The 16682-nt window shown below is 41.6% G+C and overlaps 1 protein-coding gene across 2 annotated transcripts in view; it reads right to left on the reverse strand.

Moving 5' to 3' along the window:
* Window positions 1-16682, reverse strand: part of LOC119973187 (E3 ubiquitin-protein ligase RNF123) — a 537603-nt gene that overhangs the window by 170084 nt on the left and 350837 nt on the right. For both annotated transcript variants that reach the window (XM_038810837.1, XM_038810836.1), the window contains exon 35: window positions 9633-9717. In XM_038810837.1, the coding sequence (XP_038666765.1) occupies window positions 9633-9717 (85 nt within the window). The remainder of the gene's footprint in view (window positions 1-9632; window positions 9718-16682) is intronic.

Raw genomic sequence — 16682 nt, forward strand, 5'->3', positions numbered from 1 at the left:
TTAATGGTTTGGCAGGATCCAGAGGCTTGAAACGGAAGAAGAATAGCCAATCTTCCAGATCTTCATAGAATCCCTACAGTGCAGAGGAGGCCATTTGGCCCATCAAGCCTGCACCGACCCCGTGAAAAGGCACCCTACCTAGGCCTAATCCCACACCCTACCCCATAACCCCACACAGGGACAGTTTAGCATGGCCAATCCAGCTAACGTGCACATCTCTGGACTGTGGGAGGAAACAGGAGCACCCGGAGGAAACCCACGCAGACACGGGAAGAATGTACAAACTCCACATTCACCCAAGGTCAGAATCGAATATGGGTCTCTGGGACTGTGAGGCAGCACTGCTAACCACTGTGCCAACGTGACACCCAATTTTCTCCCTCCCATATAGAATTCTGAGCTATTAGTCCGGAATTATTACCATATCCCACTGGATGGATCTTTGGGAGCGATGGTATTGGGAGTGAAATGGATCTGGAAGCTGGGTCCTGTTTCCCCACCAGCAATCACAGGCAGCAGGGGGATTGGCCTGAATGTCACATCTTTCTGCCTATTCTGCCACTATCCCACCAGAGAAAATCGGGACTTAAATCTTTTGTTTCTATTCGATCATCTCCATGGCTATGTGTAACATCTGTTGGCCCTCAATCATCAAGAAAATGCTGGATTTATATTATAATTAATATTATTTATTAATAATAAAGGAAGTCTTAATGCACTTACAAAAGCATAGTATGATCAAAGTCAATATGGTTTTACAAAAGGGGGAGGATGGTATTTGAGTTTTTTATTCGTTTTTTGAGGAGATACTTAATAGAGCAGATAAAGGGAAACCAATAGATGATGTAAACTTGGATTTCCAAAGCGCATTTAATAAAGATCACTCAAAAAGCTAACACATATTAAGGGTTCATGGAGTTATTGGTGATATATAAGCACAGAGAGGAGACTGGTTCATGTAGTGGACTGGTGTTGGATTCAACAATTATAGAGGGGATCCCTGAAGATAATTAGCTAAAATATACTGGAAAATAAAATTATTCTTGAAAAATTACTGAATCTGCAGAGATATGATCAAGTTATAAAAATTGGCTAAACTATTGAATTTTGACCATGACTGTCTATAGATGCTGACAAATGTTGCAAAGGACGTACTGCTAGAGAAGCGATACAAGGGTACATTCAATGAATTTGCAATAATCTCGCAACAATGTGAATAGACCAGACATGACGTAGGGAGTTTGACCGTGGGACAGGAGGCACGGGAATCGTACAATATCAAAGAAAGGATAATTAATTTGGAGTAATTGCTTAATGTCTAATTAACCAATAACTTGTTAAGTGACTGACACTTTCCTGAACGAATCAAGGGGGTCTCAGCTGAGAATTAAACCAATTAAAGTAAATAAGGGACTAAACCATAGATAAAGATTACCTTAAGAATGTGATCCGTGTGACTGATTATGAGAAGAATTTTAGCCTTCCGAGATTCTTGAAGCATCTGTGAAAATTACTTTTAAAAAACCTTTTTTGAAATAACTTTTATTTTGTAGCTTTTCTGGAATTGCTCTTATTTTGAAACCTTTTATTTTATTCTCCTGCATCTCAAGGACTTTTCTTCATACTCATAAAAGTTTTTTGATTCAACTTTGTGCAAATCTATGAAGTGAATTCTTGAAATATAAAGAGTGCTTTGCATACCTCTTCAACTGGACCGAGTACCCTATCCCAAGTAGAGATAAGAAGATCTTTCAGGTGGGATTAATCAGGCATTTTTTAATTGGCAGGCTGATACCAGTGGAATATGGCAAGGACGAGTGCTGGGTTTTCAAATATTTACAATCTATATTAATGAGTTGGACGAAGAGGCAGAGACTAATGCATCAAAGTGTGCAGACGATACAAAGTTAGGTGAAGATGCGAGGAGGACACAAAGGTTGCACAGATACAGACAGTGAGTAGACAACAAGATGACAGATGGAGTATACTGTGGGGAAATGTAAGGTTATTCACATTGGTCAGAAGAATAGAAAAACAAAACACAGAACAGCAGGAATGTGATGGAATACTCATCACTTGCCTGGAAGAGTTCAGGTCCAACAACACTCAGGAAGCTCAACACTATCCAGGACAAAGTAGACCAGTTGATCATCCAGAGATCTTCCCACCACCGAGGTTAAGCTACCTGCCCACTATTGCTGAGTTTATCCCTGCATCGTTTTTTGAATAAGGGTGTAACATTTGCAATTCTCTAGTCCTCAGGTACCAGTCCTGTATCTCAGAGATTATGGTCAGTGCCTCTGCACCACCCCACCACCCCCCAATGCTAAGGCTACCTAGTGTCTCAACTCTCTCTGGCATTGCTCATCCTTCCATTGTCCCTTGCAATTTCTTTTTAAAAATTCCAATTGAGGGGCAATCTATTGTGGCCAATCCATCTACCCTGCACATCTTTGGGTTGTGAGGGTGAGATCCATGCAGACATGGGGAGATTGTGCAAACTCCACAAGGACAATGACCCTGGGCCGGGATTGAACCCAATTCCTCGGTGCAGCGAGGCAGCAGTGCTAACCAATGCATGTACATGTGTATGTACTTTGACTGTACCTGAACCATCTCCATTACAGTTCTACCTGCTAATCTTTGATTCCAAGTTACCCGAGTCAGATTTGGTCTCACATCACTGCAAGTTATGATCTCCTTCAATGAAGTATTTTTGCTCTGGATTGCTTCTTGTCCTTTTCCATGGCTAACCTAAACCTTATGATACATTGGCTGCCTCTGTAGAAAACTCTTCCCCACTTCCCTAAACAATAGATAGATGCAGGATTGAGTATCAACATAAGAATTAAAAAGTGCCAGTACTACTTTTGGTGGAACTGTTGGTGCCTTTCTGCTATGTCAACATGTCACCCATGGATTTTGCGACAATATTTCAAGGACATGTACAGTACGATATGAATATGGGAGCAAGAGTGCAGATGCGCCTTGGTTTGGCATTTCATTATAAAGCGTCTTCCAACAAAACAACATTCCCTCACACTACACTGGAGCATTAGCTTTGTTTTTTGGGCTTAAGGTCTGGAGCGGGACTCAGGTGAGAATTCTACCAACTGAGCTATGATTGGCACACAAAGTAGCTATGACCTTGATCTGTCCACCTTCCCCATTATCATCAAGATGGAGTTGTCACGTGACGTCTTCCCAGTATAATCAGGATGGAGCTGTCACATGACACCCTTCCCAGTATCATCGGGATGGAGATGTCATGCAACACCCTCTCTAGTTTCTGGAAAAAAGCAGTTGAGATTGGGAATGAGAATAGTTTGTTAAGTAATGGGTTAAGAGACATTGCAATTAGTTGTCTCATTTATGTTAAGTGTTCAATGATTGTCTCATTTATGTTAAGTGTTCAATGATTGACACTGATATGTAAAGGGGCTTCAGGTGGACTCTGGAGCTTGTGATGATCTGTAGAGTTCTGTGCAGAGTGAGTTTGAACCATTAAAGGTGTGTTGGTGAAAAAGGAGCTGAACTCTTGCCTCTTCATACCACAGCATCTAGTACATGTTAACAATGGTAGCAGAGGATGGTTGCTGTGTAAATGTGAAGGCTTGAAAGATACAATTTTTCCAGATCAAACCAAGGAGTGAAAAAAAAGGGAAACATGATTGAACCCAGAACAAAGATGGCTGGTTATGATTATCCTCCCCTATTTTCTGAAAGGGAATCATACGACCAATGGAGAAGTGCAGTAGTTATGTGGACTAAGGTGACTGCTTTAGGAAAGAGAAAACAAGGTATGGCATTGGCTCTTTCTTTACCATATGGCAGTAAAATCCAGCTTTCTGAGCTGGAGTTGGAAGAGTTAGACTCAGAAGGAGGTCTGGCGACTTTATTACTTTATATGGACAAGATTTATAAGAAAGATGACTTGTTAAGTGCGTATGAAGCATGGTCGGATTTTGATAAGTTCCGGAAAATGGAGGATTTATCTATGGAAGACTATATAATGGAATTTGGCAGACTATATAAAAAGCTGCAGAAACACAGGCTGGAATTTCCACAGTCTCTGTTGGCCTTTAAATTACTTGACTGTGCTAGAGTGAGCAACATGGATAGGCTCCTGGTTTTGACAGGAGTTCAGTTTACGGATAACGATACCTTATTCAAACAGAAGACAGACTCAGTTAGGGACAACTTTACGTCAGCAATCTTACTTGGAAAGCATCAGTCCAATAGCAATTAGTGGCCGGGTTTCACAAAAAGACGCAATGGTTTCGAAGATAGAAAAAGAGCAACTGCGAAGTTTAATTGGGCAACTGAATTTGTTAGGTAAACAGACTAGACCAGACGTGAGTTTTGATGTTTTAGAGTTGAGTCCAAAGGTGAATGATCCCAAAGTGGAAGACACAAGAGCAAATAAAGTGTTGGCCAAATTAAAAATGCAGGAGTATGTTTTGAAGTTCCCTGTTTTAGGTGATCCTAGGCATTTGAAACTCATAGTTTATAGTGATGTGTCCTATGCAAATTTATGTGATGGAGTTTCAAGCGCAGGAGGTTTTATCATTTTTCTTTTGGGGAACAATGGTAAATGTTGCCCTCTTGTGTGGGAAACAAAGAAAATAAGGAGAGTGGTCAAAAGCACTTTGGCTGCTGAGACATTAAGCTTAGAGGAAGCAGTGGATATGGCCTTTTATATAAGTCAGATATTGACAGAAATTTTGGGATTAGAGGATTTAGGTAATATACCTATTGACTGTCACATTGACAATAAATCTCTGTGGGAAAATGTGCACTCTACAAAAAGTGTCAATGAAAAGAGGTTACGGATAGACATCGCAAGTTTAAAGCAGATGTTGGACAGAGGGGAAATAACAAAAATTAAATGGGTTGACAGTAGCTATCAACTGTCAGACTGTTTCACGAAAAGAGGGGCTAGTTCACAGAAACTTTTAGATATCGTGAATGAAGGGCGCCTGTTTCTGTGAATGGTTTTGTTTCTTCTACTTAAAAAAAAGGGGGGAATCAGGTGTGTGTTTTAGTTTCTTGAAATTTTAGTTTCTACTTAATTGTTTTTTTTTCTCCAAGGAAGGGGAGACTGTTAAGTAATGGGTTACGAGACATTGCAATTAGTTGTTTCATTTATGTTAAGTGTTCAATGATTGACACTGATATGTAAAGGGGCTTCAGGTGGACTCTGGAGCTTGTGATGATCTGTAGAGTTCTGTGCAGAGTGAGTTTGAACCATTAAAGGTGTGTTGGTGAAAAAGGAGCTGAACTCTTGCCTCTTCATACCACAGCATCTAGTACATGTTAACATAGGTGAGCAACTTTGCCAAATGCTGGATGACACAGGAAAGCTTCTGCAAGCTGGTTCCTGAAGGATCTCTCCTTCTCAAAGCAGTTTATCTGAGACATCTCTATAACATAAGTTTTCCTCGGTCTGCTAACTGTATTTAAATGTGGATTTTGACCTGAGACCGGTTTTGCTTGAGTTGAGATAAACAATTGCAGTTCCAAGTTAGTGTTTCATTTTCATTGTTAGCATTGTTTAATGGATAATTGCAAGCTATTTTCTTGTATGATGTGAAAGTTATCTTAATCCTATGTTAGTAATAAAGTTTGTTTTATTTACCTTATCACCATTTGCACATGGAATCATTCCTGGAGTGAAGTAGCCTTTCTCACAGTCTTACAAATTAAATTAAATAAAATATTGGGGTTTCTGTCCGGTATCCAAGCAACTGTTGGAGTCTGGTCCGGGAGAGTAATACAGACGGCACTAGCACTTATGGAAATGATTTCCAGGGATGGGAAGGAGGACACTGGTGTCAGTATTGTCCCATTTCTAACAGTGATGTCCCATTAGCAACAGTCACACTGGAGTGCTACAGAGGTCTAATGCATAATGTGTGATGGGGTTTCTAAGCAAACAGTAGAATTGTATTAATAAAATGAGATAAGCTAGTGTTGGCATCAACATTACAGGTGACAAAGACTTTAACTAAATTCAGATAAAACAGCAGATACTGAGCCACCCATTATATAAAGAAGTCACTGGTATCAGAGAGAAATCGAAGCAGGTAAATTCCATACATTCCTTTAGTGATACCGAATGCTACAATACTAAACGGCCACAGCTAGTCACTCAACCCCACCAGCAGAGTGAAGCACTGGCCAGTAAAGCATGTGCACAGTCTGCTCCTGCACCTCTGAAGCATCAGCAGCAGCCTGGAAGCATGTCACTTAGCCACAGAATGGTGGGGAACAACAGAGGGGAGCTAGAGAACAGCAAGAAGGACAATTGACGTATGAACAGTTGATTTCATACATTCAGAAAGATCCACTCATCATAGAAAAACAGAAAGCACAATACTGTTGATGCTGGAAATGTTTTATTTTGTTATAAATTTAGAGTACCCAATTCAGTTTTTCCAATTAAGGGGCAATTTAGCGTGTTCAATCCATCGATTTTGCACATCTCTGGGTTGTGCGGCCGAAACTCACGCAGACACAGGGAGAATGTGCAAACGCCACACGGACAGTGACCCAGAGCCGGGATTGAACCTGGGACCTCGGCGCCGTGAAACTACAATGCTACTACTGCACAACTGTGCTGCCCTCGATGCTGGTCGATGCTGGAAATCTAACAGAGAAAAATGTTAGAAACACTCAGCAAGTCAGGCAGTATCTGTAAAGAGAGAAACAGCATTAATGTTTCCAATTCTGTTTATGTTTCCTTACTTGCTAATGTTTTCTGCATTATTTGCTTTTTATCATTCACCATCAGACCCTGCTTTACAATTTTTTGATGATCAGTTGATCACTTGCATTCGGTTTACTTTGTGAGCTGTGATTTCCTTTGCGGTATTATCTTACTGACAGCAACCATACCCACCACCATCGAAAACCTGGAGGGTTACAGACAGTAATCTGTTGGAAGGCTAAGTCTGTTTCTTACGACACAAGACAAGTTCATGTAAGATCTTCACCGGGACTCCAACTGCAAACAGTCGCAGTGCTGGATTCAAGAATTACATCATTTCTGTGTTCAGCTTGGTGCAGTGTCAGAGATGCCAATTGAAATCTGCTACCATATCCCTCAAGTGCAGAAGAGCTCTGATTGAACTCCTTCACAACACTCCTGATGGGCTGCAAAGATACAGCAGTAAATGGAGTGCTCTGTCATGATCTGGTATCTAGCTTTTATTTTAAATCCTGGCAGCATCTCACTGAAAACCTTTTACACAGACCTACCCCATCACAGTCATTCCTGCATTAACTCACTGCAACAGTGTCAGTGTACTGGCTGCTGTCCATATGCAATAAGAGTTGCCAGAACTATTGGAGTGAAATTTTCCTCTTGAGTGTTGTAAAACCCCAGTTAAGAGCTCATCTCAGTGGAAAGATCGGTAAATTGTGAGGGGCTGAGAGACTACATCGAGCAGTCAGGTTCGATACCATGTTGTGGTCTTTAAGGAGTATCTCTGCTCTATTCACAAATCAAGATAATTGCAATTCAAAGTGTACACAGATAACGTTCCAAAGTGCCTATTCAATCTGGATGTATTAACGTTTACAAAAGGAGCTTAATTAAGAAGAAAAAAAGTTGGGAGATTATCTATTTCGATTCTGCATTTCAATTGAAGTGATTGGAACATCCCTATCATCAATGATAATAGTACCCAGCATGTGAGTGCAGCAGACAAGGCTGAAGTGTTGACAATCATCTTCAGCCAGAAGTGTTGAGTGGAAGACAATCTACTCCTCAGCCTCTGACAACATTACAAATACCAGTCTTAAGCCAGTTTGATTCAGAGGTATCAAGACATTACTGTGCACATTGGATACAAAAAAGGAAAGAAGACCATTCAGCCCATCAAGTATACCCACTTCCTTCCCTATCTGTGTAACCTCACCTAACCTCCACATCTTTGGACACTAAAGGGCAATTTAGCATGGACAATCCACCAAACCTGCACATCTTTGGATTGTGGGAGGAAACTGGAGCACCCGGAGGAAACCCACGGAGACACGGGGAGAATGTGCAAACTCTACACAGACAGGTACCCAAGGACACAATTGAACCCAGGTCCCTGATGCTGTGACTACAAGACTACAGCACTGTAGCTACAAGAGTAGCTAAAAGGCTGGAAATTATGTACGAGTGATTTACCTCCTCACTCCTGAATGTTTTTCCATCACCTACAAGGACCAGGTCAGAATTGTATTGGAATACTCTCCATTTGCCTGGATGATTTACACTGTGTATTTATGTATGCCCTATGTTTTTTTTTCATGTATGGAATGAGCTCTCTGGACTGTATGCAGAACAATACTTTTCACTGTACCTCGACACACGTGACCATAAACAAATCCAATCAGAATCAGAGTGCAGCTCCAACAACACTGAAGAAGTTCGACACCATCAAGGTCAAAACAGCCTGCTTGACTGGCACCCATCGTTCCACTGTTAGTGTGTCATGTTTGCAGTGTGTAGCATCTACAAGATGCAGTACAGTAATTCAGCACGGCTTCAACAGTACCTCCCTAGCCTGAACCTCTACCACCTAGAATGGCAAGGGCTCCTGTATGGAAACACCATCATCACTAAGTTTTCCTTCAAGTCACACAGCCTCATGACATGGAAAAATATCGTCATTCAATCATCATTCTTGGGTCAAAATTCTGGAGCTCGCTCCCTAAAAGCGCTGGAGTCTATTCACCACTTCGCTGCAGTGAGTCAAGAGGCAGTTTACACTATATATTCTCAGGCAATTAGGGATGGGGAATAAATGGTGACCTTGCTTGAGATGCCCACATATCGTGAATTAATGAATAAATTAAAAACATTAAACACAGCAATTATGGAATTGCGTGCAGCAGCCAAACAAAAATTACCCATGAAGGCTTTTAGTCAGTTGTGGAATACTTACTGGGTACTTATTGAATCTTTCTTGGTTCCTGCTAGCTATTTCTTTCAAGCTGATGAGAATATACATTAGTCTATACATTAGAATATACATTAATATATACAAGCATTTTGTTCCTGAAGAAAAGGGAGATGTTTAATACGTGAATATATTCAGATGACAGAATCATTCATGTCGCTCCGTCCAGTAATCTCTCTCATAGCTTGCTGGACAAGATGTTTTTTTCTGGTAATCGCATATTGGCGCATTCTCGCAGCACTTCATTACCAATGAATTATTTTGAAGTACAGTGACTGACAGAATGGAGACAATGAAACAGTGAACATTTCACTAATGTAGATATGAAGTGTGCAAATCTTATTGCAATCAATTTTAAGCAGGGCTTAAAGCGAATTAATCAATGAGATGGAGTTGAACCTCCTGAAAACCTGCCATTGTTTCTGTCAGCGCTCTGTAAAAGCTCAGATATTGTGACCTGCCTTCATAAAACTCCTTTTCAGAATAGCTATGATTAATGGACCCAAATCTCCAGGTTTGCCCATCTTATTCCTCAACCATGCCTTAAAGAGAACTGGTTTTGTTCAGATGGCTAATGTAAACTTGTTCACATTACAATATGCAAAAGGGTGGTCAACACTTGACCATTGTAAAGTATCACATCTAGAATAATTCAACCCCTGTCCCATTGTTTCTTACCCCTGAACGTCAGAGTCAACCAGGATTCGGACAAGAATTCCCGTCACAGCTACAAGGATTGGATAATGATCCACGCTCTCCAATCCTGCAGAAAGAGGTAGAAAAAAACCCAGAAATATTATTTTTTCCTGTTTACTGAGACCCCAGCCTCCAACATTTTACTGTAAGGGCCCTTCCTGTTCATTCCCTTATTTCCTCTTTCTTTATTTGTGTTATCATCGTTTTGATCCATGAATGCTTAATGGACATATACCTTTAAGTCCAGCAGGGAAAGAAGGGAATTCAAAAGTTACAACATAGTACGCGCTGCTAACTTTGGACAACAGAACTCAGACTCTGTGGCACCCAAGAGATAGGGTGGGACTCAGTTCAATTAGTTAGCTGATGGGCAATGAATTGTCCAAAAGGTCATATTCTGCCCGTTAACAGGCGATGATTGGATCCTGCCTCAGTGGGATGATTTACAGAGACCTAAGGAATGCAAAGTTGGGTTAAGATAATAGTTAACCAGTTGTATTTTCTGCATATTTCATGATAGTTCTTGTTATGAATAAAAAGTAATTGTATTTAAATTTACAAACCTGGTGACTGTAATAATTGGGCACCCGTAGGCCAAAGAATTTGGATATTTTCCTAAGAATTATTGGTTAATTAAATTGTAATGCGACTCTGAATCAAGGGGGGCTGTAAATTAATATGCCCCAGCCTAGAAGGTCGGAACACTAAATAGATCAACATCATTGGTGAGGCAATGGTTGGTATCACCAAAAATGCACCTGCACAGAGCAGGATGCATACCGTACCTTCCAACAAAACAGGATGCCAATCTGATTGAGGAGATTGAAGCATACTCACAATTGACAAGGGGACATCTGCTGGTGACTACAAGCAAACGGCAACTTGCCAAGAACAAATACGAGATGAGCGTGCCCTCATTCTCAATTACTGCCAACAAGGGTGGCAATAAAGAGACCAAGCAGTGGTACCATGAAAGCTTTATTGTCATTGATGAATCTCCTGGTCTATAATGAGCAGTTGATCATCCCACTTTCCCTTTGGCCTGAGTTCCTCCAAAAAATACACTGGGCCACCTGGGCATCACCAAGTGCAGAACACAGGCACAATCCACCATCTGGTGGCCAGGCATTTCAGGGCAATTTGAGGACATGATAATGAACTGTAAGATGTGTGCACTGGATACTCGGGACCAAGAGAGACCCTTATTCACACGAAAGAGAACACATTACTTGCACCTCGGAGTTAGTGCAGTGTTGGACAGAGCCTGACGTAGAAGTAAGTGTGGAGACAGCTCCTAGCTTGGGCCTTTATTCTACCGACATAAATAGTTTCCTATAGTTCATTAATACGAGCCAAGACTTGGAGTATCTCAATAAGACCTATTGAACTATGTCCAACACTTTGCAACATTTTTGGAAGAACTTAAAACCTTGCAAAGACTGCAGAAGAAAATTAAACTCCGGGTGAACGAAGGAAGAAAATCAAAGTAGTATTCTGACCTGAAGACATGTTCAAGAAGCAAAGGCACAGAAGTAAATCACCAGAGAAAAGTTCAAAAGAAAGGTTTTGAAGCAGAAGGTAAAAATTGAATTCCTCACTGCAGCAGAAAACTCCACTGAATCTCATAATAATAATAACTGTTATTAGTGTCACAAGTAGTCTTACATTACACTGTAATGAAGCTACTGTGAAAATCCCCCAGTTGCCACACTACGGTACCTATTCGGTTACACTGAGGGAGTAGTCAGAATGTTCAATTCACTGAACAAGCATATCTTCCGGGACTTGTGGGAGGAAGCCGAAGCACCTGGAGGAAACTCGCGCAGACACGGGGAGAACGTGCAGACACCGCAAGGATAGTGACCCAAGCCGGGAATCGAACCTGGCACTGTGAAGCAACAGTGCTAACCACTTTGCTACTGTGCTGCCCTATGGAGGTCCAGCTTCAATGCCAAGAGAGTGTAGAGTCAGTAGGCCTAACACAAGTCCTAGAAAAAGTTAAATACCGCATTGGTTGGAAATTGCCAATTAAATCATGGTTCTAGAAACTCGATTCCTGAGTGGTCGCCTGAACACATGGCAGCCGAGTTCACTCGAACAAAATGTTAACTAAAAATGAACCGGGACTGGGTAGGCAGCTTAAAAACCCAGGCAAAGCCCGTATATGATGCTTCCAAGACTCGAGAACATTGTGCTAAGAAGGCATGACTCTAACCAGCCGATCCGGGCAGCCATTGTTGAAGAGATTTAAAATGCGGAGATTGTGAATGCCATTATTGCGGAGGCCCACTAAACATAGAATTTACAGTGCAGAAGGAGGCCATTCGGCCCATCGAGTCTGCACCGGCTCCTGGAAAGAGCACCCTACCCAAGGTTAACACCTCCACCCTATCCTCATAACCCAGTAACCCACCCAACACTAAGGGCAATTTTGGACACTAAGGGCAATTTAGCATGGCCAATCCACCTAACCTGCACATCTTTGGACTGTGGGAGGAAACCGGAACACCTGGAGGAAACCCACGCACACACGGGGAGGATGTGCAGACTCCGCACAGACAGTGACCCAAGCCGGAATCGAACCTGGGACCCTGGAGCTGTGAAGCGATTGTGCTATCCACAATGCTACCGTGCTGCCCCTAAAACCAGCAAGCGCGGGAATACCCTTTGTGCAGAAACATACAGCAGCGCCATTTGGGAATTTTGGAAACCTCTGAAGCCGAACCCGCAATTTAAAAACGTAACCATGGATCAGAAATCCATTCTTCCAGATCAAATTGGGATTTTCCATGGTTTAGATAAGTCACAAAATTGGGGTCTTTGGAGAAAGAGATTCTTTATACACATGATTGCTTCAGATCTGAAGAATACAGAAGCTGAACAAGTTAACACACTGCTTTCTTCCGTAGGCCTGATAGCCAACGATTTAATAGTTAGAATCATAGACTTCCGATAGTGAAGGAGGAGGCCATTCGGCCCATCGAGCCTACACCAAACTTGGGAAAGAGCACCCATCCTCCGCCCATGCTCTCATTAGCCCTGCAACTCTACTTAACCTTTTGGGCACAAAGGGGCAATTTATCTTGGCCAATCCCCTAACCTGCACATCTTTGGACTGTGGGAAGTAACTGAAGCACCTAGAGAAACCCACGCATAAATGTGGAGAAAGTGCAAACTCTCACAGACAAGCACCAAAGGTTGGAATTGAACCCACATCCCTGGCGCTGTGGCAGCAGTGCTAACCACTGTGCCACCATTCATTAATTCCTTAGACAAGGAATTAATGAACCATCTGAAAAATTTGAAGACGTTTTAAAATCATTTGATATTTATTTTAACCGCAGAAGTAACACAATCCTTGAAAGGGTTAAATTCAATAAATGTGTCCAACAACCAGGAAAACTCCTTCATTTCTGAGATGGAAAGAATGGCTGAAGGCTGTGATTGTATAAACCTGAAATCTGAGCTAATATATAGAATAATTGTAGGAGTGACTACAATATACTTCAAGGGCAGGAAAATCTAACCTTTACGAAAGCCATCCAGATTGTCAGGCAATCTGAAATCCATTTGCAGCATGAATCTATATTAAGGGGAGGAAACAAACCGTGGTATAAAGTAAACCCCACTTCCCATTTAATGAAGCAGCACATAAACAGGGACACTCCAGGCCAAAGGATGCAATATCCTTGCTGATCAGTGGGTCAACTGTGCCAGCACTATGGAGCAAAACATAGGCATGATCAATGTCCAGCAATTTCAGTCCAATGCTTTCAATGTAAGCAAATAGGGCACTTCTGAAAGCTGTGCGAGGCCATCAAATATCTCAATTCATGCAGTCGTGACTGCACACCAAGATAGCACAAAAGCATGTTTCTTGACTGAATCTTGGATATTTGTTCTGGAATGCGGGCATCTTGGTTATTGGCCATCTAACAAACTTTAAATTAGACACAGGTCAATATTACAGCCCGATTAGACGACTAACCATGGCTGAGACCCTCTGGCTATGATCAACTGACACACCATGTTATAGGCTTGGAGGAATCTAGCTTCTGGTCATAGGTATGATTCTGGAACCATTAAGGTATGGCAGCAAACTGTGATGAATGTAGGAATTTCTGCAGTAGTGTTTTTAGAAATCCTGGTTTGCAAGACAGTTACGGCATTTTGTGAGCCAGAAGTATAATTAAAATATGGTAAAAGTCTGGGCTACCGGATTTTTATTTTGATTAAGAGAGTTCCCTGTGGAGTAGTTAATTAGAGACATTGTGTTCAGTTTAGTGAGATAATGTAGTTAATGGGAGGAGCCAGGTTGAAGCAGTCAGGTGTTGAGGTTCAGAATTAGTCTGTGGGTGGAAGGCAAGCTGAGAAGCAGTTTCTGAAGAAATACAGCTGGAGATTCTGCATTGTTTTGGCAGAGCTCAGGTTAATCTGTTCAAACAGTCTCTACAGACATCTCGGGCATTCCTGAATTGAAATCTGAGATTTGTTGTTTCCGTGGAAGTAAAAATAGTAGTTAAGGATTATTGTGTCATTGTATTGATTAGAATTGTTCAAGGGGTAATTGTAAGCTATTTTCTTGTGTGATTTTAAATATACTTTAATACCGTGTTTATAATAAAGTTGGGTTTCAATATATCGTGTCCCTATTTTGCGTTAAATCACTACAAGAGCAAGGTATCCTTTCCTCAGTCTTACAAAATAAAATAGTGGTGTTTCTGTCCACTATCCTAGCCACAATTGAGGTCTGGTCCTGGATCGGAATAAAATTAAACTTCGAGCTGATGTATATCATCCCTCACCAGTCTCTCGCTCTCTTGATGCCTGTAGAGCCCGGAATCTCCTCCGAAGACATAAAGATAGCCACGGTCATAAATTATACAGAACTGCAAGTTTGCTGGAATTCCAACAAGGAAGATTCTCTCGACTGGGACTTCAGTTCTGAACTGTCTTCTCTCTTTTTCAGAGTTTGTCACTTTCATTACAGGTGGTCAAACAAACTAACCAATCAGAGGGTTACCACAGCACCTCAAGTAGAAAACAGTCAAGCGAGGGTATCAGCAACAATGAGCACCTTAACCTCCGGTCCAATGTTGGTTGAAAAGATAAACCGAGAGACAGCAGAGAATATGCTGCAATCCCTAGCAAGCATGACAGTGGCAAAACGATGCTAGAACCAAGTAGCAGCCAATTATTGATGGCAGCACACCACACAACCAAACGCAAAGGTAAACTTACTACCAAGTCAAACCTTCCCAACAGGAGAGCCATCTTCCATTCCCAGCGTGCATAATGGCGAGACGCATAAAGGAAGAGAAAAAAAAACACAATAGAGACGATCCCAGAGTCTGTGCAACCCAGAAAACAGTGGGATAAACTAACCAGCACCTTTCACTACAACTGGGGTTTCGCCAAAATGCCAACAAATGGAAAAAGAGGATGAAAAAGACGCAGATGCCAGAAAAACTCATATTTAACTAAGTTTACTTTCAGCAATAGAGCCACCATCCTCTAACAGTTGCTAGAACAAGATATGTAGTATAAGGGCTCGAGTACAATACCGCCGACACAGTGATGTAAGAGTACACATGATCTACACCTCTGAGTCTAGAAGCAAGCATGGAGACAGCTCCTAGCTTGGCCCTTTACTATGCCTATGTATATTACAATAGCGACCTGGCCAAGAGGCTAATGCTGCAGCGATAGAAATTACACAACAATCCAATTAATTTAAACACTAAAAACAATAAAATATAAATTAGCAGTGAACAAGAATTGACAGTTTAGCAAGTACAACTATCAGTCAACAGAGCTTTAACCTTTCGGCGAAAGGCATCCTCAGTAATAAAATTAGTTAGCTACAGCTTCAGTTGTACCTCGTTCTAGTCATTGACAGCCGCAAACTGAACTGAATTAAGACCAAAGATGGCGCTCATTCTGGGAGTGACCAATCTGACCAAGTCACATGACCACAGATTATAAGAAAAGACAGTAAAATGTACCAATCCTTTCAAGTAGGCAGCTGCGTTCTCATGCAAGGTTCGATAACTTAACAGAAGCCTTGTTGGCACCTTGTGCACAATGACAGCCACATCACAGTGATGGGTGTGAAAAGGGACACCAGTCACAAATCTAATTGCAGAGTGAAAGAGTACATACAGCTTATTACCAGTCTAAGAAATGGGGGAGATTCATTCTGGTGTGACTGCTGGCAGTGGTGGGGAGAAAAGAAATATTGGCGGGAGCCTTCCCATGGTAATCCAGCCACCTGGCCTGTTGCTGGAATGAGCCTTACTGCTACTACTCAGTTTAGAGTGCCCCAAAAACTAAGTGTCTTTTGACGGTCGCCCGATGTTACGAATCTTGGAAGCGGAGAGTGACGTTGGAATGATTCCGGTGAAAACTGCAATTCTGTAGAGAGTAGGCAGTTAAGTACAGTCGTAGTGCGGGGATTTTTGACATGTTAAAATGTTATGGGGTGGGTTTTTTCTGTAGTTATATAGTTTATAACATTAGAGGCCAACTAAATAGAGTTTAGCTGATTTTGTTTGTTACAGTTAAAGTCTTAAAACTCAAAAATCATGATGTGTGATCCTTTCAGTCAGCCACTGGGAAATCAAGCCAAGAATTCCAGAGCTCAGGGTCAAGGCAGTTGAAGGCATGCCTCATGGTTCTGGAATGTCCTGAGGTCACAAATGGTGCTAGATAAATGCAAGTATTTCTTTTTCATCAGGATTTGAAGATTCAAATGGAAAAATTGGAGGCGTTGGTGAGGTTTAAATTTGAAATGTTGATAAACTGAAAGTCAGTGTAGGTCACTGAGCACAGGCTTGTTGGGTGAACAAGATTTGGTCTGAGTTCGGATATAGGCAGCAGGCGTTTGGATGAGCTTAGGTTTACGGTTAATGGAAGGCAGGAGGAGCACTTGGACTATGGTGGAATTCTCAAATCTGGAGCCAGCAAAGCCTGGAAGAGAGCGAGTGCCAGCCAAAGGGGTAAGGTGGGTGAGGGATGACTGGACATAGTCAT

Source organism: Scyliorhinus canicula, chromosome 11 (assembly GCF_902713615.1).
Source record: "Scyliorhinus canicula chromosome 11, sScyCan1.1, whole genome shotgun sequence".
NCBI classification, from domain to species: Eukaryota; Metazoa; Chordata; class Chondrichthyes; order Carcharhiniformes; family Scyliorhinidae; genus Scyliorhinus; species Scyliorhinus canicula.